Below are 22,160 nucleotides of genomic sequence, written 5' to 3'. Positions count from 1 at the left end.
GCTTTATTTAACACAACATATATAACAGATTATCATTTCAACATAAAACAATATAGAGCATCTGAGCTGCCACCATGGTGTGGAAGCTTAAATTCCGTGAGAAGCTGCTGAAGCAGATGGTGTTCCTGAACTGGGAGGTCACTGATCTCAACCTGCAGGAGCTGCGCGTGTCGCGGCATCATCGTTTGCAGCGGTACGAGGACGACACACGCTACAACCAGCTGAGCCTTGCTGGGCGTGCGAGCTGCGCCTGCCTGACCTGCCGATGCGCTGCTGGAGAAGTATGCTCTCGGCCTAGTGCCCACATGTGGATCACCGGAGCTCTGCGATTTCCTCAAGGCCTCGTCCTTCTGCCGCCACAGCCTGCTCACTGTAGTGCCTGAGCTGCGCCTGGCGCAGCACCTCCAGGCCGCCGTGGCATTCATGGAGCAGGGCCACGTGCACAAGGGCCCCAACGTGGTCACCGACCCCACCTTCCTTGTCACGTGCAGCATGTAGCACTTCGTCATCTGGGCTGACTCGTCCAAGATCAAGCGGCGTGTGCTGGAGTACAATGAGGTGCGTGAAGGCTTCGATCTGGAAGCCTATCAGGTCTTGCCTCGCCAGGGCCGCATTTTATAGATGGGGAAGCTGAGAACGGATGCCTGAGATTCTATGAAGGCGTTCTCCCCAAGAGTATGGCAGTCAACCCTCGGTTCTTAAGAACTTGGCTCCTCAGCTACAGGCCACGCACAGAGCCAGAGGGTATGCTCCTTTTCCACGAAATTTTCTTAGCCTTTGGACAGTTGATAATTAAATGACTGCCTTACGGGAAGCGGTTTTGTGCTGCACTGGGGAATTGTTAGATTTTTTTTTTTTTTTTTTGATGTGGACCATTTTCAGTCTTTATTGGATTTGTTACAATATTGCTTCTGTTTTATGTTTTGGTTTTTTGGGCAGAAGGCATGTGGAATCTCAGCTCCGCGACCAGGGATGGAACCCTCACTCCCTGCACTGGAAGGGGGAGTCTTACCACTGGACCCCCAGGGAAGTCCCAACTGTCCTATTCTTGTACCTGAAACATTGTAGTGTGAAAGCAAGGACTCTGGGGGGAGGGCTCCCCTGCCCTCAGCTTTCCTTTCATTTTCTTCCCCGCCCCCCAGCTTTCCTTTCATTTTCTTGTAGCCGGACAGTTTGGTTTAATTTATTTAACTCAAATTCTTGCTCCTGTTCGTGAATAAGCAGTTTACAGATGATGAAGAGTTTGGTCTCAAGTTTTCATAAAATGGATGAGATTTTAGTGTTCAGAGTCCTTTCTCTTATTTAAAGGAATGCTCTCCTAATGCCAACAAATGGCCTAACTGCTTTTTAAGTGCAATAAATAAATAAATATAAAAGTTATTAATTTTACATTCTTTTTTGGTACTAAGTCTTTGAAATCCAGGCTATATTTTACATTTAAGGTACATTTCAATTTGGTTGCTATTTTATTATGGTAAAAAACATTAAATTTTATATCTTAACTATTTTTAAGTGTACAGTTCAGTGGTATTAAGTATAGTCACTTTGTTTAGAAACAGATCACTAGAATTTTCTCATCTTTAACTCTATACCTATTAAATACTAATTCTCTCTCCTCTCTCCCCCTAGCCCTTGGCAACCACCTTTCTACTTTCTATGATTTTGACTACATTAGATACCTCATATGGGTGGAATCATACAGTATTTGTCCTTTGTGACTGGCTTATTTTGCTTAGCATAATGCCCTTGAGGATCATGCATGTTGTAGCATGTGACAAGACTTCCTTCTTTTTCAAGGCTTCATAATATTCCACTGTATGTATATACCACATTTTCTTTATCTGTTCACCTGTTAATGGACATTTGGGTTGCTTACACTTCTTGGCTATTATGAATAATGCTGAAATAAATATGTGTGCAAATATGTCTTTGAGATCCTGCTTTGAGAGAGTCATTTTTAATGATGACCTTTCATAAAATGAACCAAAAGAATTAAGAAAATTCAATCGATAAAAATTTACTAGAAAAATTGAATTATTTTAGTAGGTTAAAGACAAATATCTTTTGAGAATATGAGTGAATTTCAGCATGGAGATTTAAAGCTTAGATTTGTTTATAAGCTACATTAAAATGTTTTTAAAGGAGGAAATGAAAAAGAGGCCAAACTCATCTTGTTAATATACCAAAACTGATATCTAACTTCAAAATAATTTACAAGATAGGTGACCATATGTGCGTGGGTTTATCTCAAAAAAAAAAATTACAATAAATGATATGCCCACAAATAACTAGACCACCACTTGTATCATAAATAAAACCAAATCAAAATCCTGCCTGGGTAGAAACATTTTATCTGGAATGAGCTTTCAATAAGCATGATCAAACACAATCTGTGAGCAAGTATCTGCTCGTGTTGTGTTTTAAAAAGCTGTAATAGTTTTATATTTACCCCTGTGTCAGACACATCATGTGACTAATACTGTGTGAGTTTAGTGTAGTAATCATATGGCAATAACCTTGGTTTGTCTGATTTGCTTCAATAGCTCATCAAGTGAATATCCTCAGAAAAATGATTATATTAGATACACTAATAGTAAATAAGCCTCATAAAAAGCAATAATATTGAGACAATATATATAGACAAATGTTTAAAGCTATACATTCTACTAAATCTTATTCACATGTACACCAGAAATCAGCACAACTGATCTAAATGTTAACAATTTAGCACAAATATTTTTCAATATCAAAATGCAATTATGTTTTCAAGAAGCTTTCTACATGCATAGCTACCTTAATCTACCTATTAATAGAACTTATTCCATTGAAATAAACATCACAGAAATAAAATAATTTTTTCAAGACTTCCAGAACCTATGGTAAAAATGTTAAATGAAGAAACAAGGAAAGTGGCACAGATCAGCTAACAGAAATAATTTTAGACCTAATCCTTACTAGAATTTGCTCTGTGACCTTGGGCGAGTTATATAATCCCTGTGCTCCACCTGCCTCCCTAAGTGAAAAAGGCTCTTCGTACAAGCTAATACCAATGAATGAGAGCCATTTTGGAAACCAATTCAGAAGAAAATTAAGCTAGATCTCTGCCTCATACCATACACAAAAATGAGTACCAGTTCAACTAAAGGTATAAAAACGAAAAATACAGCAGAAAAACTCAGGACATTTCATCATGTTAGGGTAGGAAAGACTTCTTTAGGAAAGCACAAAACATAGAAGCCATAAAGGCTGATTTTACTACATAAAAATGTAAATGGTTTATTAGTATGACAGATACCCCAATGTTAAAAGATAAGGCTGGGAGAAAATATTCAGAACATCTCAAAAGACAAAGGTTAATATCTACACTTTGTAAAGGGCTCCTACAAAACTATCAAAACAAACAATCCAAAAGAAAAATGGGAATTGTAGGTAAATAGGGTGGTACACGAAATAAAAATCAACGGCCAATAAACGAACAAAAGACATTCCATCTTATTAGTAAGCATAAAAGTGTAAATTAAAACAATAAAATATTAGAGGGGCAAAAATTCAAAGATAAATAATTTTATTGTCATCAAAGGTGTGGAGGAATGGGCACTCTCATTCACTGCTGATGGAAATGAACATTGGTATAGCTCTTTTGAAAGGTAATTTGATAGCAGCTACCTCCTTGTAAAAAAATAAACATGACCATGAGCCAAACAGCTCCATGTCTAGACATCTATTCTACAGAAATACACCTGTGTATAAAGATATAAGAATAAGGATGTTCAATAAAGTATTATTTGTAATAATCAAAGAAGCAAAGGCCACCAAAATATTTATTAGAGAAGAATGACTACAGTACATCAGTTCAACAGAATGTTTTGCAGATGTTTAAAAGAACGAAACAGACTAGATGTCAGATGAAACAAGCAAGTCTCAGAAGAATTATATTAGGAAAAAAATCTATTTAGTTGTTTTTTCTAAATATACAGAAAATGTTTAAGAAGATGAGGAAGGGAAGGAGGGTAAAAGAAGAGTCTCATTTTTATTTCTAAATCCACACTTACTGTTTGAATATTTTATGACAACCATGTATTACTTTTATAATTAAAAAAAAAAAAGAATGGATGGGAATTTCATAAGTTATTCAGCAATGTGTCACTCACAGGATCTAGAATGTAGTATTCAGTTCCTAGATCCTACTATCCAGGATTCAATCATCCTTTGCTAACTGCAGTTCTGAGATACAAAAAATAAAAATTTTGTTCACTCTTTTTATTTCTGTTGCCTCAAACAAAAGAACACAGCACCTTTGCTCCCCCCACTCCCACAGAAGAGGAGGGCTGGTCTATTGGAGGAAGCCCCAGAGAGAAGATTCACTTCTGCTTTATCATTTCAATATATGATAGCAGACCAAGCCCAGAAAAAAACAAACAACCCCTTCCCACAAAAAAACAAAACAAAATAAAACAAGATTCATCTGTGAAAAGTCAGAGATTTGTGAAAACAAAACAATCAAGGGGAATGGTAAGGATACAACCCATGACGTTTCAAGTCTGCTGGGGCTGTTTTAAGTTCTCTAAAAGAAGTACAGTTTGTATAACATAAAACTTGTGGGAGAATCTATCCCAGCAATGTTTCCTGAATACCTAAAGAAGCTGATTCAGGATAGGGGTTACTGGAGCAGGTTTTTAAAGATAAAGACTGGTTTGTTTGGGAAATGGATACCCTTCAGAGAATAGAACCTTCATCTGTGTTTTAAAAATAGGCTTTATGCCATTTTCACTGTTTCCCCCAACTCACTCTTATCCCTGAGACTTTGATCTTGACAGCTGCAATTTTGCTAGCCACAATACTTTTCAGGAACATAGATCCCAAGGTTCGCAAAGAATTTGCATTCAAGAGATATTATAAAACACTTTAAAGTCAGAAAGAGCCAGTTCAAATCCTAACTTCCATTTCAAGCTGCATTACCATGGGCAAGTTACCGACCCCAATATCTGAAGTGGAGACACTGTAAGGGTTGGAAATAACATACACAGCACCTTAAGCAAAGTTCTCAGTGCACAGAAAACCCTCGTCAAATTGGAGCTATGATTTTTATATTATAACACCTTTGACCTGAGTCTGGGAGGCAGGAGTGGATAAGGGGGCAGGGCAACTGAAGTGTCCCTAGTTCCCTCTACTGGGACTAGTTGTTTGGCTTTCTATCTTGCTAAAGATGAATTGATTCCATCCGCCCATGCAGAATATGAGTGCATTTGACAGAATACAGCAAAGTTAGGATTTATATTGTAAGCTATTTTTAAAACTGCCTGGTTAGCAAATTAAACCAGCTGTGAAAATATCCTGGTTTCCATTCACAACAAATACAAGACAAACATTCTATTTTAATGAACCTGGCCTCAGGGCAGCATAGCATATTCTGCATAATTCATTCCTAAGGGTTTCAGAGACATAATTTTCATAAGACAGACCAAAACTAAATTATTTTCTAGGGAGAAAAAAAGATGAGAGAAAAGAGTTTCTCTCTACAGATTTTCGGTAAATTCCATGAATCACTGTCCCATTCAACTTAGAAGACTACTGTCTGAATAAAAAATAGCAGTTATGTCAGTACTTTAAGCCAGTCTTAACTGTTTTTCCTTTAAAAGGGCATATGAAACACCACTCTGCTCTGCAACATAATTTTTCAAGTTCTGTGACAGAGGGAGGAAAAAATCTACTCACTGCCACACAAAAGCTACCTAGAGGACTCTCAATTTCAGATTTAAAACTTATCACTCCTTAAGAAGTTAGAGGAGAGGCTTCCCTGGTGGCGCAGTGGTTAGGAATCCGCTTGCCCATGCAGGGGATACAGGTTCGATCCCTGGCCCGGGAAGATCCCACATGCCGCAGAGCAACTAAGCCCATGCGCCACAACTACTGAGCCTGCGCTCTAGAGTCCATGAGCCACAACTACTGAGCCCACGTGCCACAACTACTGAAGCCCGCGCACCTAGAGCCTGTGCTCCACAACGAGAGAAGCCCATGCACCGCAACGAAGAGTAGCCCCCAGGCTTCCCTGGTGGCGCAGTGGCTAAAAACCCACCTGCCAACGCAGGGGACACGGGTTCAAGCCCTGGTCTGGGAAGATCCCACATGCCATGGAGCAAATAAGCCTGTGCACTGCAACTACTGAGCCTGCGCTCTAGAGCCCAGGAGCCACGACCACTGAAGCCTGCGCGCCTAGAGCCCGTGCTCCACAACAAGAGAAGCCACGACAATGAGAAGCCTGCACACTGCAATGAAGAGTAGCCCCGCTCACTGCAACTAGAGAAAGCCCGTGCACAGCAGCGAAGACACAACACAGCCATAAATAAATAAATTTAAAAAAAAGAAACTGTAGCCCCTGCTCGCCGCAACCAGAGAAAAGCCCACGCCGCAATGAAGACCCAACACAGCCAAAAATAAAATAAATAAAATAAAAATAAATAAATAAATTTATAAAAAATAAAAAAAAGAAGTTAGAGGAGACATCCTCAATTATTTAGAATGTTGGCTAAGTTATATTATTTATAATTCCTGTTCCTTTGGGGAAACAATTTGCTATTTAAACAAAGATCAGAAGTATAAGTAACTAATGGAATAGAATTTCAGGAAGTATTATTCAAATAAATTCACACCTGGAATGCAGGAAAGCAGTCTATTAATTAAGTTCGCTTCATAAAGACATTGCTAAGAAAAGGATATACCATTTTACGCTGTCTTTGGAAATCAACCAGACTGAGTTAGTTCAGTTTGGAACATCCTAAGCCTTAAAGCCTTTGCTAAAGCGTGACATAAATTTTGATTAGTCAAGTGTGAAAAACTACAAAGCCAACTTTCTTGTCCCTCCAGTTAGTCTGTCTATAAATAGAAGCAATGCATTAACAGCCACCAAAGCAATTCGTGAGTTCCACAATGTGCCCAACATATACATCCATTGCAAACATACTCTCAGCATGTTTAACCAAAGTGTTTCTGAAGATCTGTAATAAGACCCTTTTTAAATAAACTGTAACTCACTGTTTGCTTTCTTCACCAGGAGGTGGAGTCTTGCCATGCCCTTCCATTACAAAATCCTCCTGTTCCACCTGCAAAGGCAAGTACCACAAGTCAGCAGTAGTCAGTAACTAAGATGCAATCACTCCAAAGTGCCAGGGCCTGTGCTTACAGAACCGCATGGCATTTCACTATACTGCCTAGGACAGAAGCCTCAGCCGGTGGTTTTCACTCTCCAGGTTTGCTTATGGAATCTCTGCTTGGGTGACCAGATTTGCAGAATAAAAAAGGAAGCATGCTGATTTGCAATTCATAATTGTGACAAAAGATTAGCATCCAGAATATAATAAAGAATTGCTATGAATCAGTAAGAAGAAGACAACCTACCAGAAAAATTTACAAAATTACTGAGTAGGAATTTCACTGAAGGGGACGCATAAATGGCCCTAAGCTTATGAAAAGATGTTCAATCTCCTGTCAATCAGCAAAATGCAAATTAAAAACACAAAGAGATACCATTTCACAACCACCAGGCTGGCTAAAATTTAAAAGTTGGGCAATACCAAGTGTTGACAAGGGTGCAGAGCAACAGCAACTCTCATCCATTCCCAGTGGGAGGGAAAATTGGTACCACTACTTTTAAAAAGTTTGCCCTTATCTAGTACACTTGACTATGTACTTACTGTACAAACCAGCGGTTGCACTTCTAGGTACATACCCCAGAGAAACTTCTGCACATATACAAAAATATTTTTTGGAGCATTATTTTTAACAGGAAAAAAACCCCAAACATTCATCAACAATAAAGTAGATAAATAGGCTACAGTGTTTTAAGACAATAGAATATTATACTGCATGAAAATGAATGAACTACAGAAACACACCTCAACCTGGATGAGTTACAAAAACACAACACTAGGTGAAAGCAGCAAGTCACAAAAGAATACATACACAGTTTAAATCCATTAATATAAAATTCCAATATATACATTTTTAAGCCATATATATGTATATATAGACATATATGTATATTTATGGTTTATAAAACTATAAAGAAAAGGGAATAACTATTACAAAATTTAGGCTAATTAGTACCTTAGCGAGTCGGGCAAGAGGGATTCGATCAGGAAGGGACACATGGTGGTTTCTGGGGTATGGTTAAATTCTATTTCTTGGCCTATGTAGTAGATATATGGGCATTTATTTTATAATTATTCTTTTAACTGTATGTATTTCTTTTCTCTTTTATATGTATGGTTTATTTCTCAATACAAATTTTCAAAGAAAAAAGAAAGCATTTTACTATTCCAGATGGTTTACTGATCAATAAAGGTAGATAAGTACAGAGATAGAGCTACCTCCACAAACTGGGACTATCAGTCCTATAAAAACTTCCCCAAAAGGCATAATTTTAAAATGTCAAACAGAAGTATTCAAGGAGATAGATATCAACAGATGTATTCAAGGATTATTCCCTACTTAGAAAAATACCGTCCATTTCTTATAGAACCTAGTAATCTGGAAGACAGACAACAGTAACATAGATACACACCATAATGAAACCCAAATAAAACAAAAGCCTTTCCAGCTCTGCAACCCTCTGCAGTCTTCATTTCTCAGAAATACTGGAGAAGATGGAATAGTATCAAGAGGCTACGTTTCAAAAAGAACAGAAAAATCGAGAGGTTTACTTTATTTCCATTAAAAGGAGAAACTGGAGGAAGTGTAAGCAAGAATAATAAAAGACACATACTGCATACTGTGAAATTCAAACCAGGTTTCGACTTTTATTCTTCTCTACGGACTTCCTGATTCTGCAGCCTACCAGATTTTGCCAAGGAGAGGGAGGATTCTTCCATCCTAAATTTACACAGTGATCTAAACCTCTAGAAGAAAAAACATGGTTATAATGTTGCAAAGGGAACTTTATGAGGAGCTGGAGATGATCTTGATCTGGGTTGTGGTTACAAGAAAGTACACACAGGCGGAAAAAAAAAATCACTGAACTGTACATTTTATGAACTTAACTCTACAAATAAATGTTATGCCTTAATTAGGAAAAAAAAGATGACACATTGTTTAAAGTTATTAAAGTTCCTTGGAATCATTTTCTCAAAGACAAAAATGGCTATTCTCCCACTTACATATATTATGAAAACTTCTTGATTTTTGACCTTTAAAAATCCTCCCCAGTTAAAAAGCTCTACTTTGTGGACTTAGCCTCTGCTTACTAGTTGTTTTTTTTTTTTTTAAAGGCTTATCTAGGGACTTCCCTGGTGGTGCAGTGGTTAAGAATCCGCCTGCCAATGCAGGGGACACGGGTTCGAGCCCTGGTTCGGGAAGACCCCACATGCCACAGAGCAACTAAGCCCGTGCGCCACAACTACTGAGCCTGTGCTCTAGAGCCCACGAGCCACAGCTGCTGAGCCCGCGTGCCACAACTACTGAAGCCCACGCACCTAGAGCCCGTGCTCCACAACAAGAGAAGCCACCGCAATGAGAAGCCTGTGCGCCGCAACTCGAGAAAACTCGCGCGCAGCAACGAAGACCCATTGCAGCTGAAAATAAATAAATAAATTTATTTTTAAAAAGTCTTATCTATAACCATTTCTAATTAGTACAATAATGAAGAGAAATAATAATCAAAAAGCCTACAGCTTGGGACTTCCCTGGTGGCTCAGTGGTTAAGAATACACCTGCCAATGCAGGGGACATGGGTTCGAGCCCTGGTCCGGGAAGATCCCACATGCCGTGGAGCAACTAAGCCCGTGCGCCACAACTACTGAGCCCATGCACCGTAACTACTGAAGCCCGCGTGCCTAGAGCCCATGCTCCGCAACAAGAGAAGCCAGCGCAATGAAAAGCCCGTGCACCACAACGAAGAGTAGCCCCCGCTCGCCGCAACTAGAGAAAGCCCGTGTGCAGCAACGCAGACCCAATGCAACCAAAAATTAAAAACAAACAAACAAACAAAAAAACCCCACAGCTTCAACAACCTCCCCTATACTGGCTTTCGAATCTTTAACTGCAGCCCTCATATTCTGCATATTTGGGTCTCCACTTGGATGGCCCAAAAGGTCCAAAATGAAACATCATCTTTGGCCTTAAATTTCCACTCCTTTTTATATCTCCTATCTCTGTAAATGGTACCAGCTTCACCAAGATCCTTAAACAGGAAACCTATAGTCAAGGTTATAGGTTCTCCACCTTCCTTCCTTAACCCCACATGCTATTAATCACCAAGTACAGTGGCTTCTACCTCTCAAACAGCTCTCATACCCATTACCCCTTCTTTATCCTCTTTAACTGCCATAGTTAAAGCCAGCTTCTCTAAATCTCACCACTACAAAAACCTTCTCACTAGTCTTTGTGCTTCTGGGTGTCATCTCATTTCAATCCATCCTCCAAACCACTTCCATCAAATGGACTTTGTAAAATGCGAACATGATCACATCACTCTCCTTGAAATTCTTCAATGGCACTCTATCACCTGTCTTGAGGGATAAAATTTCAGTTCATTTGCCTAAGTGATCTTTTTTATCACCCCTGCCTCACTCACCCATTCTGAACCCCTGGTGGAGCACACACCAACTCCTCACCCCTCTGTGCCTTTACATATAATGTCCCTTCTTGCCTAGAAGCCCTGGTCTTCTGCCTTACATATTTCTGCTCATTCTTTTAAGTATTAATAAAAATGCTTTTCCCCAGAAGATACTACCTCCTTCACCTTTTCTCACTCTTCATCATCTCAGAAGGCAATAAAAATGGTCCAGAAAGATCACTGCTCCTTATTGCCACTTCCTGTTTTTCTCAAGTCCACTTCCAGTCCCTTTGCATCTTAATTTCTCTTTTCTACAAATGTCTTGAACACTTTGGACTTGACTTAATTTGATGATCCCCACCACTCCTCCCCCTTGACCTCATTTTCAGGAGCTTCAGTATTTTTATTCATAAAACTTCCACCATATCCTCACCTTTCTCCCACTACCATTCATTCGTTCAACAAATTATTTATTGGGTACATATTACACGCTAGGTGCTGTGCTGAGGTAATGGGAAAGAAGACAGTCTTTGCCCCCCAGAAAACTTACGGATTGGTGGGAAAGACAAACAAAAACTAGTCAATTACAATACAGTGTGAGAATGCAATGAAACAAGAAAGGAAGGGCACTTAACTCAGTTTAAAGGCATCAGATACTCTAGACCCATTCTAGACAGAAGATCCATCTCCTTCCTGCTTCAGGGAGGAGACGGGCAGGACCCGATGCTGGGCCTCGCCATCCATCTGGACCGCTCCACACCGAGGTCCATGAATTCTGAAATCCGCCTCTGACCATAAGTGCCTCTTCCACTCCCTGCCTCCATTCGAATCTGTAAGGAGTCCTCATTGTCAGGTCTAGTTCTGTGGTTCTTCTCTTTCCTCAGAGTCCATTCAGAGGCTCACCCGCAGGCATTTCAGTGACTTTCCGCCATAATGTCCTAGATTTGCTCACCACCAACTTGTCCTTAGGACATTGCTGTCTTGCCAAACCCTTCTCTTTTTCTCTTCAGCTCCTGGAGTGCAGAGCTGGAGAAAGTTACAAAACTGGTTCCTTTACAAATTATACCAGTTAACTTCCACTCAGTGCTGACACTCAGCGCCTCTGCCTGGAAGGCCCATCTTCATCCTGTCTTTCTGGTGAACTTCCATTTCACCTTCAAAGACTGGTTGAAAGTTACTTTTTTTAGAAAGCATTTTCTGATATCTCCTGGCACTTCTTCCTCCTCCCTTCCAGGTGCTCCTTCCCAGTAGCTCTGTAAGGCTTAGCCGGCAGCTGTGATCCTTTGTTCACCTGCTTCCCCCCACCCCGCCAAACACAGCCTCTAACACAGCCCTTCTGGTCGGTCGTTCATTCTTTCAACACAACTGCCAAATGCCTTCTAGGTGCTAAGAACTGGGCTGAACGACTGACCTACTACACCACACTCCTCACTCATTTATCCTGTACCTTTTCTATCTCCTCAAAGACTCTAAACCCATCCACTAAGCATCCTCCCTAAGTCTCTCCTTTCTGGAGATGACAATGCTATCCCACACAAAGTCCCAAAAGCCCCTCGTTTTTTTCTCTCATGACTATATCACAAACCTCTGTGTCATTGCCCATTTGCCCCCCACCGACTGCTCTGCAAGGCTAACCTCACCACTCGTTTCCAAACTCATGACCTACACCACACTGCCTTCTCTGGGATCTCACTATCTAAGGAACCCTTCTTTCTCCCTTGCCAGTAAATTCAACTCCTCAAGCTACAAATATTTTATAATCTCTTCCATTCTGAAAAATTATTTTTGGCCTTGTGATCCTCTCCAACTATCCTCCTGTTTTTTCCCTTCCCTTTACTATCCAAATTCTTTAAAGACTAAACTATACCCCCATTACTTCCGTGTTCTCATCACTGAGCACGCTTTTCTGCTGCTCCTCCCACCAACACATATGTACCTCCCTTCTCCCAATATATCCCAATATCCTCCCAATATAAATCACAATTTTTGTTCAAATCAATATTCAGTGCTAGCAGTGCTATTACTCAGTAAAAAACATATACAGCTGGATCATATGGAATAATTTCCTTTCTTGTACAATTTTTTCTTTTCCCTGGAACTAACAATTACTACTTCCTCTTATACTTTCAATTTTTTTGGCTTGGTATTTATTATGTACTTTTCACTAATTCACCCTCAAACCCTCCAACAGAGCTGTGAGTCTCCTCTTTTTTTTTTTTTTGTGGTATGCGGGCCTCTCACTGTTGTGGCCTCTCCCGTTGAGGAGCACAGGCTCCGGACGCGCAGGCTCAGCGGCCATGGCTCACGGGCCCAGCCGCTCCACAGCATGTGGGATCTTCCCAGACCGGGGCACGAACCCGTGTCCCTTGCATCAGGCAGGCGGACTCTCAACCACTGCGCCACCAGGGAAGCCCGAGTCTCCTCTTAAATAAGTGCAAGCACTTCAGGTAATCTATCAATTTCACTCCGGTCTTGGAGACATTGCTCAGGGGTTTTCTCCTGTTCCAGCTGAGACTGTTTGCTCTCTAGACTGCTAAATAGCTGACACTTTGCCAGGAATGACTCTTTCCCTGCATCTCTGGGATTCCGTGCTCTCTCCCCTTCACTGGAGCATCTGTTTCCATTTTCTCCCTCTTTTATGGTTTATTCCTGATTTAGGTGGAACACAGACTTCAATGATTTCCTAATAAAAGGTATACAGGAAGTGAATTTTTTGAGATCTTGAATGACTGAAAGTCCTTACTTTCTTTATATATTTAACATATAGAATATTTTTACCCACATACATAATCAAATATAGAATTTCAAGTTAGTAAATGTTTTTCCCTCCAAAAATTTGAAGGCCATGCTCCACTGTCTTCTAGCAGCCAGAGTTGCTAGATAGAAATTCGATAGTATTATAAATCCTAATGTTTTGGATATGACCTGTTTCTTCTCTGGAAACTTTTAGGATCCTTTCCTTTTCCTCAGGTTTCTAAAAATGCAAACCACTAAGTATGGTCCTTCTTTCATTTATTGAGCTGGTACTGGGTAAATACTTGCAATCCAGAAGTTCTAGTTCTTCAGGTTTGGGATATTTTCTCTACTTATTTAAATATTTGAAATTTTATCCCCTCCAATTTCTTTTCTCTACTTCAGGAATTCCTGTTTCCCAGTACTGAGTCTACAGGACTCATTCCTTAATTTTCTTCTTTATCTCTGTACTTTTATCACTTTGACTTTTTATTTTACTTTCTGGAGATTCTCTTAACCTTTCAATACTTTCAATTAAAATTTTTTTCCTGCCCTTGCAGTTTAATTTTAAGAGCTCTTCCTTGTGCTCTGAATAGTCCTTTTTAATAGTCCTGTTCTTATTCCCTGATTATATGATCCTTATTTCTGAGGATATTATGGAGTGTTTTTATTTTGTTTGCTTTATTTTCTTTCGCTTCCTGTATAATCTGTTTCCTCCAAGTTCCTCTTTGATCTTTGGTTTGATCACTATCTTCCATTCACAGGTTTTTATCAAATGTCTGGTCATCTTCGGCTATCCACTGATTTTTAAGGGTTAAGTCCTAAAGAGCTCAAAAGTGCTTTTTGTATGTGGAGAAGCGGGGTGGGGGGGACATTGCTTATCCCATGGTTGGGTTTCTGGATATAAGGAGGGGACCTGGCCATTTCATTGGGAGAATACTCAGATGCCTACATCTGGATATTCTTTCCCCCTCCCTGGGCTGTTCAATTGCCCAGAGAGGTACCCCTTCAATCTTCAGCCTAACAGGTATAAGCCTGGCTTCCAGTGTTCTGGGACTAAATGGGGGAAGAGAGCTGGCACATTCTCACCTAGTATGTGACTTTGATTTAATCCTCCTGTTTTTAGTTAGGTTCTCTCCCCCTCCCCCGCCCCCTGCTTTGCCAGGGTGGGAGAGGGATAGCTATACATCCATCTGTGGATGTGAGGGGCAGGACACCTGGGACCCTGCTCCTTGTAAATTCTTCAACCAAACCTGCCATTTTCAGGGTCACTCCAAAAGCTTTCTAGCTTTCAAAATTTCGTTGGCGTCTCTTATCTACTTCACCTCCTCTTCCACTCACTTTTTTTCTGGTGTATTTATGCTTGCTGAAATCATTTTGTAAAAGTAATTTTAGTGGAGGTTTAGAAGGGAGCAGAGATTAATAACTGGGTTTAATCTACTGTGTTCAGACTACTTTTTTTTTTTTTTTTTTTTTTTTTGCGGTACGCAGGCCTCTCACTGTTGTGGCCTCTCCCGTTGCGGAGCACAGGCTCTGGACGCGCAGGCTCAGCGGCCATGGCTCACGGGCCCAGCCGCTCCATGGCATATGGGATCTTCCCGGACCGGGGCACGAACCCGCGTCCCCTACATAGGCAGGCGGACTCTCAACCACTGCACCACCAGGGAAGCCCCAGACTACTTTTAAAACCCTTTTGCCTCTATGTTTTCCCTCTATCAAAACTGCTCTACTGGGGGCTTCCTTCCCTCCTGCTCTCCCTCCCCAGGCAACCACTAATGTCCTTTCTGTCGGCATAGGTTAGTTTGCATTTTCTAGAGTTCATATGCATGGAATCACACAGTACGTACTCTTTTGGTTCCCTCCCCTCCTCTCCTCTCTCCTCTCTCCTCTCTCTCTTCTTCTCTTTTCTTTGCCTTTTTGCCCTGGCTAGAACCTCCACTACAATGTTAAATAGAAGTGTAGACAGCAAACATCCATTTTTTTGTTCTTCATCATATGAGTAAAGCATTCAGTCATTCTCCATTGAGCTTAATGTTAACTGTAGAATTTTCATAAAAGTCCTTTATATATATAGGACATATAAAGTCCTTTATCAATAATCCTTTCTATTATTTTGCCGAAAGTTTTTATCAGGAATGGATGTGACGTCTGTCAAATGCTTTTTCTGCATCTGTTGAGTTGATCATACAGTTTTTCTTTTTTACTTTGTTATTGTGGTGAATCACATTGATTTTTGAATGTTAAACCAGCCCTACATTGCTGGGATAAACCCTACATGTTCACATATTATCCTTGTACATATTATTGGATTCAATATGCTAAAATTAGGTTTAGAATGTTTGCATTTATGTTCATGAGAGATACTGATCTGTGGTTTTCTTTTCTTGCAATGTCTTCATGTAGTTTTGTCATCTGAGTAATGCTGGCCTCACAGACTGAGTTGGGAAGTACAGCTGACCCTTGATCAACACGGGTTTCAACTGTGCAATAGTAAATATTGCAGTACCAGACCATCTCCAGTTGGTTGAATCCAAGGATGCAGAGGAACCCCAGATATGGAGAACCGAATATAGGGATGGCTGACTATAAGTTATACTTGGATTTTTGACTGCCCAGAAGGTCAGCGCCTCTAATCCCTGCATTGTTCAAGGGTCAAGTGTATTCTCTTCTCTTCAAGTGAAATTATACTAATTCACATATAAGAATCTTACAATAGTATTCTACCATGTTCCCCTCCAGGTCTTCATGCCACTGTTATCGTACAGTTCACAGATACAAATGCTATAAACCCACAATGCATTTGTATTATTGTTGTTCAAACAATCAATTCTCTTTTAAAGAGATTTAATAAACGGAAGAAAGTCACATATTTAAGCTGTGTAGTTTCCATTTTCTGAGTTCTTCATTCCTTTGTGTAGATTCATATTTCCATCTGGCATCATTTTCCTTCTCCCTTTAACATTACTTATAGTCAGGGTATGCTGGTGATAAATTATTTCAGCTTTTGTATGTCTGAAACAGACTTTATTTAGCCTTCAGTTTTGAAAGATATTTTCACTGGTTATAGAATTCAAGGTTAGCAGATTTTTCTTTCAGTGCTTTAAAGATGTTCCTCCACTGTCTTCTTGTTTGCATTGTTTCCAATGAGAAGTCCTTTGTTCCTCTGTTAATAGTGTGCCCTTTTTCCTCCGGTTTTAAGATTTTGTCTATCCCTGGTTTTGAGTAATTTGATTAGGATGTGCCTTGATGTGGTTTTCTTCATTTTTCTCATGCTTCAGGTGCATTTGAGCTTTTTGGATCTGTGAATCCGTGGGTTTACAGCTTTTATCGAATTTGGAAAATTTGAGCCCATCATTTCTTAGCTATTTTTCTGCCGCACTGCCCCTTCTTCAGAGACTCCAATTACAGGGATATTAGGTTGACTGAAGTTGTCCACAACACACTGATACTCTTTTCAATTTTTCGATTTTTACTCTTTGTGTTTCATGTTGGATAGTTTCTGTTGGTGATTCTTTATATTCACTAATGTTTTATTCTACAATATCTAATCTGCCACAATTCCATCCAGTATATTTTTCTTCTCAAACATTATAGTTTTCAACTCTAGAAATTTGATTTGGGGCTTTTAAAAAATATATTTTCCATGTCTCTGCTTGACTTTTTGAACATCTGAAATACAATTATAATAAATGTTTTAATGTTCTTGTTTGCTAATTCTAACATCTGTGTCAACTACGAGTTGGTTTCAATTGATTTGTTTTTCCCTTCACTATGTTTGTATTTTCCTGGTTTTTACATGCCTGAAAATCTTTGCTTTGAATAACAGACATTGAGAATTTTTGCTGGATCCTGAATATTTCTGTATTCCTATAAATATTTTTGAGCGTTGCTCTGACATGCAGTTAAATTACTTTGAAACAGTTTGTTCCTTTTAGGTCTTGTTTTTAGAATTTGTTAAGACAGACTTAATAATTAGTTAGGGCTAATTAACTATTCCCCACCACTACGATGAGAACTCTACCAGTACTACTGCTGAATAGACTAATAATGCTCCATGAATTACGAGCTTTTCTAGTCTGCAGAAACAGGCACGATTACTGACACTGTTTGAGTGCTAGACACTGTTCCTTCCAATCCTCCTGGAGGGGTGCCCCTCCTGCCTCAGCCTTGAGTAGTCACATGTATGTGCCAAAAAGTACTTTGCTGAATACACAGGTGAGCTCTCCTCAAATCTCCAGAGTTCTCTTAGCAGCTCTCTCCTTTCCAGTACTCTGTCCTACAAACTTTGGCTGCCTCAGTCTCCCCCGACTCTCAGCAATGTTGCCTCAACTGAGAGTGTCCACTGGGCTTTGCCTGGGCTCCCCTTCCCTGCACTGCGGCCTGGAAGCTCTCTCTCAAGCCAGTACGCTGGGGTAGTCAGAGGACTCACCTTGTTTTCCATTTCTCAGTGATCACTGTCCTTCATTACCTGATGTCCAGTGTCTTGAAAAACCACTGTTTCAAATACATTTTGTGTATATATATATATTTTTAAAATAAATTTATTTATTTTTGGCTGTGTTGGGTCTTCATCGCTGTGTGTGGGCTTTCTCTAGTTGTGATGAGCGGGGGCTATCTTCGTTGCGGTGTGCGGGCTCTAGGCACGCGGGCTTCAGTAGTTGTGGCGCATGGGCTTAGTTGCTCCGCGGCATGGGGGATCTTCCTGGACCAGGGCTCGAACCCGTGTTCCCTGCATTGGCAGGCAGATTCTTAACCACTGTGCCCCCAGGGAAGCCCCCATTTCATATATTTTAAAAATTGTTATTTCCAATGGGAAGGTAAATCCTGTTCCTGATACTCCATCTTGCCCATTTGGCCTCTGAATTTATTCCTTTGGCTTAGAAAGCTTTTCTCTCACATTGTTACATGAAAGCATCCCTCAACATCATTTAGGTATCAGCTCAAGTGCCATCTCTTTGAAGCGATGAATGAATCCTGACCACCCCAACTGAAAGAGCTTCCACATTCAGTCACTCTCTAGCACAGCACACATCACTATCTGAAGGGATCACTTATTTATGTGTTTTGTTGCCTGTCTTCCCCCTACCAAGAATGCAAACACCTTGAGGCAGAGACTTTGAATGTCTTATTCATCATAAACTGGGCGTAAGATGTTCGATAAATATTTGCTGACTCTCTAATTTGCTAATCTGTGCTTCTCTTTCTTCTACTCTCTAAACATTTATGTCCCCAGGTTCTGTCCTTGGACCTCTCTTCACATTCTGCCATAGCAATACCATCTAATTTCACAGTTTCAACTATTAAATGTGAGTGATCCCCAGTCCTGTATTTCCAGCTCCTAGCCCCGTATTTTCACCTGGCTGACAGACAGGTATCTGTGGATAGCTTGCCACCGTCTCAAACTCTGTATGTTTGATACAGAATTAATCCTGTTCCCTCCCAAACTTGTTTTCTTCCTTATGTTTCCTATTTGACAATGGCATCCCCATCCTCCCAGTCATTTAGCTTGACACCTTGATGTTACCCTTGATTTCTCCATCTCCTTTTCTTCCATATCAAATTAATTGCTAAATCCCATCCATTTTATACATGTTACACCTTTCCAACCACCCCCTCCATTCCAGGTACCCCAGATGGTTTAAAAAGAAAACATATATATTTCCTGAAATATAAAGCTGAGAAGGACAGCTAATATTTTGCATGACAGAATCAATATTCAAAATGATCTTAGCAGACTACGGAGAAGGGTGGAAGCTCCTAACACTGTTTTTTGTTTTTAATGAAAATCATTCACTTACAGAAAAATATACAATCCTTAAGTGTAGAACTCAATAAACTTTAGATATGGTTGCACCCATGTAACTATACAGTTCAAGACAGAACATTTCCACCTCCCCAGAAAATTCCTATATGCCCCTTCCCTTGAATTCTACCCCCTATACCCCAAGTAACTATTCTATCACCATAGATGAGCTTTACGTGTTCATAAACTTTATATAATTAGAATGTACACATTCATGTCTGTCTTTTTTCACTCAATATAATGTTTTTGATATTCACCCATGTTTTATGTGCCTCAAAAGTTCCGTTTTTAAACTTAGCAGTACTTCATTGAACAAATATGTTTATTCATTCACCTGTTGATACACAGTTGGGCTATTTCTAATTTGGGGCTGTTATAAATAAAGCTACATGAACATTCTCACATAAGTCTTTTTGTGAATATATGCAGTCATTTCTATTGGGTATACGTCTAGAATGGAATGTCAGGGTCATAAGGTAGGTGTATACTTAACTTTACTACAGACTTGAGAAATAGTTTCTGAAGTAATTGTACCATTTTACACTCCTTCCAAAAATGTATGAGAATTCCAGCTGCTCTATATACTTATGAACACTTAGCGGGAGCTCCCTGGTGTCCTAGTGGTTAGGATTCCAGGCTTTCACTACTGTGGCCCGGGTTCAGTCCCTCGTCAGGACTGCAAGCCCTGCAGCGTGGCCAAAAAAACAACAAAACAGCACTGTCAGTCTTTCTGAACTATAGTGAGTATGTAATGATATCACATTACAGTTTTAATTTTCATTTCCCTTATGCATAAGAATGCTAGATATCCTATTTTCATGCCTATTTGAATATCTTATTTTGTGAAATGCCTATTTAAGCCTTTTGTCCACATTTTCAGTTGAGTTGTTTGTCCTTTTCTGATTAATTTTTAGAAATTCTTTATATATTCTACATATGAGACCTCTATTAGATAAACGTATTGCAAGTGTTTTCTCCCAGTCTATAGCTTTTCCACGTTCTTAATGGTTTCAGCTGATCGACAAAAGTTTAACCCTTTTTTTAAAATGAACTTCAACCGAGCTACTTCTCTTTTACGGTTAGTGCTTTCTGCAAGCTACCTAAGGTCACAGAGACACTTCTTGTGTTATCTTCCAACAAAGCTTTACAGTTTTAGCCCTCACATTTAGGTCTATGATCCATCTCAAATTAGATCTTATGTATGGTATATGATATAGGGATCATGGTTCACATATTTCCATATGGTCACGTATTGGCTCTAGCACCGTTTATTGAAAAATCTTCCTTTCCCTCATTGAATTAATTACTCTTTTTAAAAACCTCCTTAAACTGCGAAGTCTTATACTTTAGATTCAAAACAATCAGTTGTAAAACTGTAGGGTGGGCAAGACCAGTATAATAGCCGTGTATTGGATAATGTGGTTGACTCACACAAAGAAGCACTTCTCGCTTAGCAAGGGAATCTACAAATTTTAGCTGACACATATTCTAAAGTCCTTTGAAGCTTATTGTGACCATGTGATTAAATTCTGGTCGAAGAAATATAAGCACAGTGGAATGTGCAACTTCCACAAAGTGTTTCAAGGGAAGTTTTCTCCTCTTTGCTGGATGGAACCCAGACATGATGGTTGGGGCTAGAGCAAAACATAAGGCGGAAGCAACATATTGAAGATGAAAGAACAAAACAGAAGACGTCTGAGTCCCTGTGGCCATACCAGTCCTGGGCCACCTAGTCAAGATTTTTGAGAAATTTATGAGAACTGTCATCATATATTTGATAGAGTGTCTGTAGAATACTTTTTATCCTTTCTTATTCTATATGGCAGAAATAAGAATAAGCTGTGTTGAAGCTACAAGGTGGGGGGGGGAAGCACAGAGAATAAAATAACAAACACACCCATGTAACCATTACCTAGATTTAACATATTTGCTTCGTTATATTTGCTTCAGGTTTCTCTCTTTTTTTAAAAGAAATAAAATACAGTGAAGGTATGGTGAAGGGTTGAGGCCCCCCAGCATAGTCTTTTCCAAACCCAATCCCTTTCCTTCCTCCTCAGACGTAATAACCCTATTTTGAAGTTCATATGTGCCTTACCTCTCAGAGAGAACTTTAACAATTCACTGATTCTTCTGCCTCTGAGTGCCCCTTAGTTCAGCTTTGGTCTGCCTATAACCAGCATAGGAATCACCTGGGGTGCTTGTAAAACATAAATTCCAGGGTCCCAACTCTCGAGATTCTGTTTCAATAAGTCCAGGGTGGACCTTGGGCACTTTCATTTTAAAAAGCACACAATGTGCAAATCAAAACCACAATGAGATAGCATTTCATATTCACTAGAATGGCTAGAATAAAAAAATACAATAACAAGTGTTGGTGAGGATGTGGACAAATTGAATCCTCACACATTTCTGGTGGGAATTTAAAATGAGGCGGCTTTGGAAAACAGTCTGGCAGTTCCTCAAAAAGTAAAACAGAGAGTTACCAAATGACCCAGCAATTCCACTCCTGGTTAATGAAAAGCATATGTCTATACAAACTTACACAAAAATGTTCACAGCAGCATTATTTGTAACAGCCAAAAAGTGGAAACAACCCAAGTTTCCATCACCTGATGAATGGATAAACAAAATGTAGTATATAAAATAAAATATTATATATAATATATTGTATATAAAATATTATATCTTATATATGTATACAACAAAATATTATTCAGCCATAAAAAGGAGTGAAGTACTGACACATGTTACAACATAGTTGAACTTTAAAAACATACTAAATGAAAGAAGTCTCACACACAAAGGATACATATTGTATGATTCTATTTATATAAAATGGCCAGAATAGGCAATTGTATAGAGACATAAAGTAGACTAGTGGTTGCCTGAGGCCAAGAGGAACAGGAATGGGGAGTGACTGATAATGGCTACAGGGTTTCCTTCTGGCAAAATGAAAATTTTCTTAAATTAGGTTGTATTATTTTTTAGATTCCACATATAAATGATATCATAACAGTATTTGTCTTTGTCTGACTTAATTCACTAAGCATAACATTCTCTCATTTTTTTAATATA

General features: G+C 39.5%; 1 protein-coding gene and 1 pseudogene across 8 annotated transcripts in view; one reads left to right on the top strand and one right to left on the bottom strand.

Moving 5' to 3' along the window:
* The window catches only part of TNRC6B (trinucleotide repeat containing adaptor 6B), a 259,183-nt gene that overhangs the window by 157,846 nt on the left and 79,177 nt on the right, over positions 1-22,160 (bottom strand). For all 8 annotated transcript variants that reach the window (XM_029206297.1, XM_029206306.1, XM_029206296.1 and 5 more), the window contains one exon: positions 7,033-7,100. In XM_029206297.1, coding sequence (XP_029062130.1) covers positions 7,033-7,100 — 68 coding nt within the window. The remainder of the gene's footprint in view (positions 1-7,032; positions 7,101-22,160) is intronic.
* On the top strand, positions 68-1,709 carry LOC114885908 (annotated as a pseudogene).

This window comes from Monodon monoceros, unplaced genomic scaffold (genome assembly GCF_005190385.1).
Source record: "Monodon monoceros isolate NGI ecotype Baffin Bay Population unplaced genomic scaffold, NGI_Narwhal_1 Super_Scaffold_6, whole genome shotgun sequence".
NCBI lineage: Eukaryota > Metazoa > Chordata > Mammalia > Artiodactyla > Monodontidae > Monodon > Monodon monoceros.
This window is presented reverse-complemented; position numbering and strand designations above follow the sequence as displayed.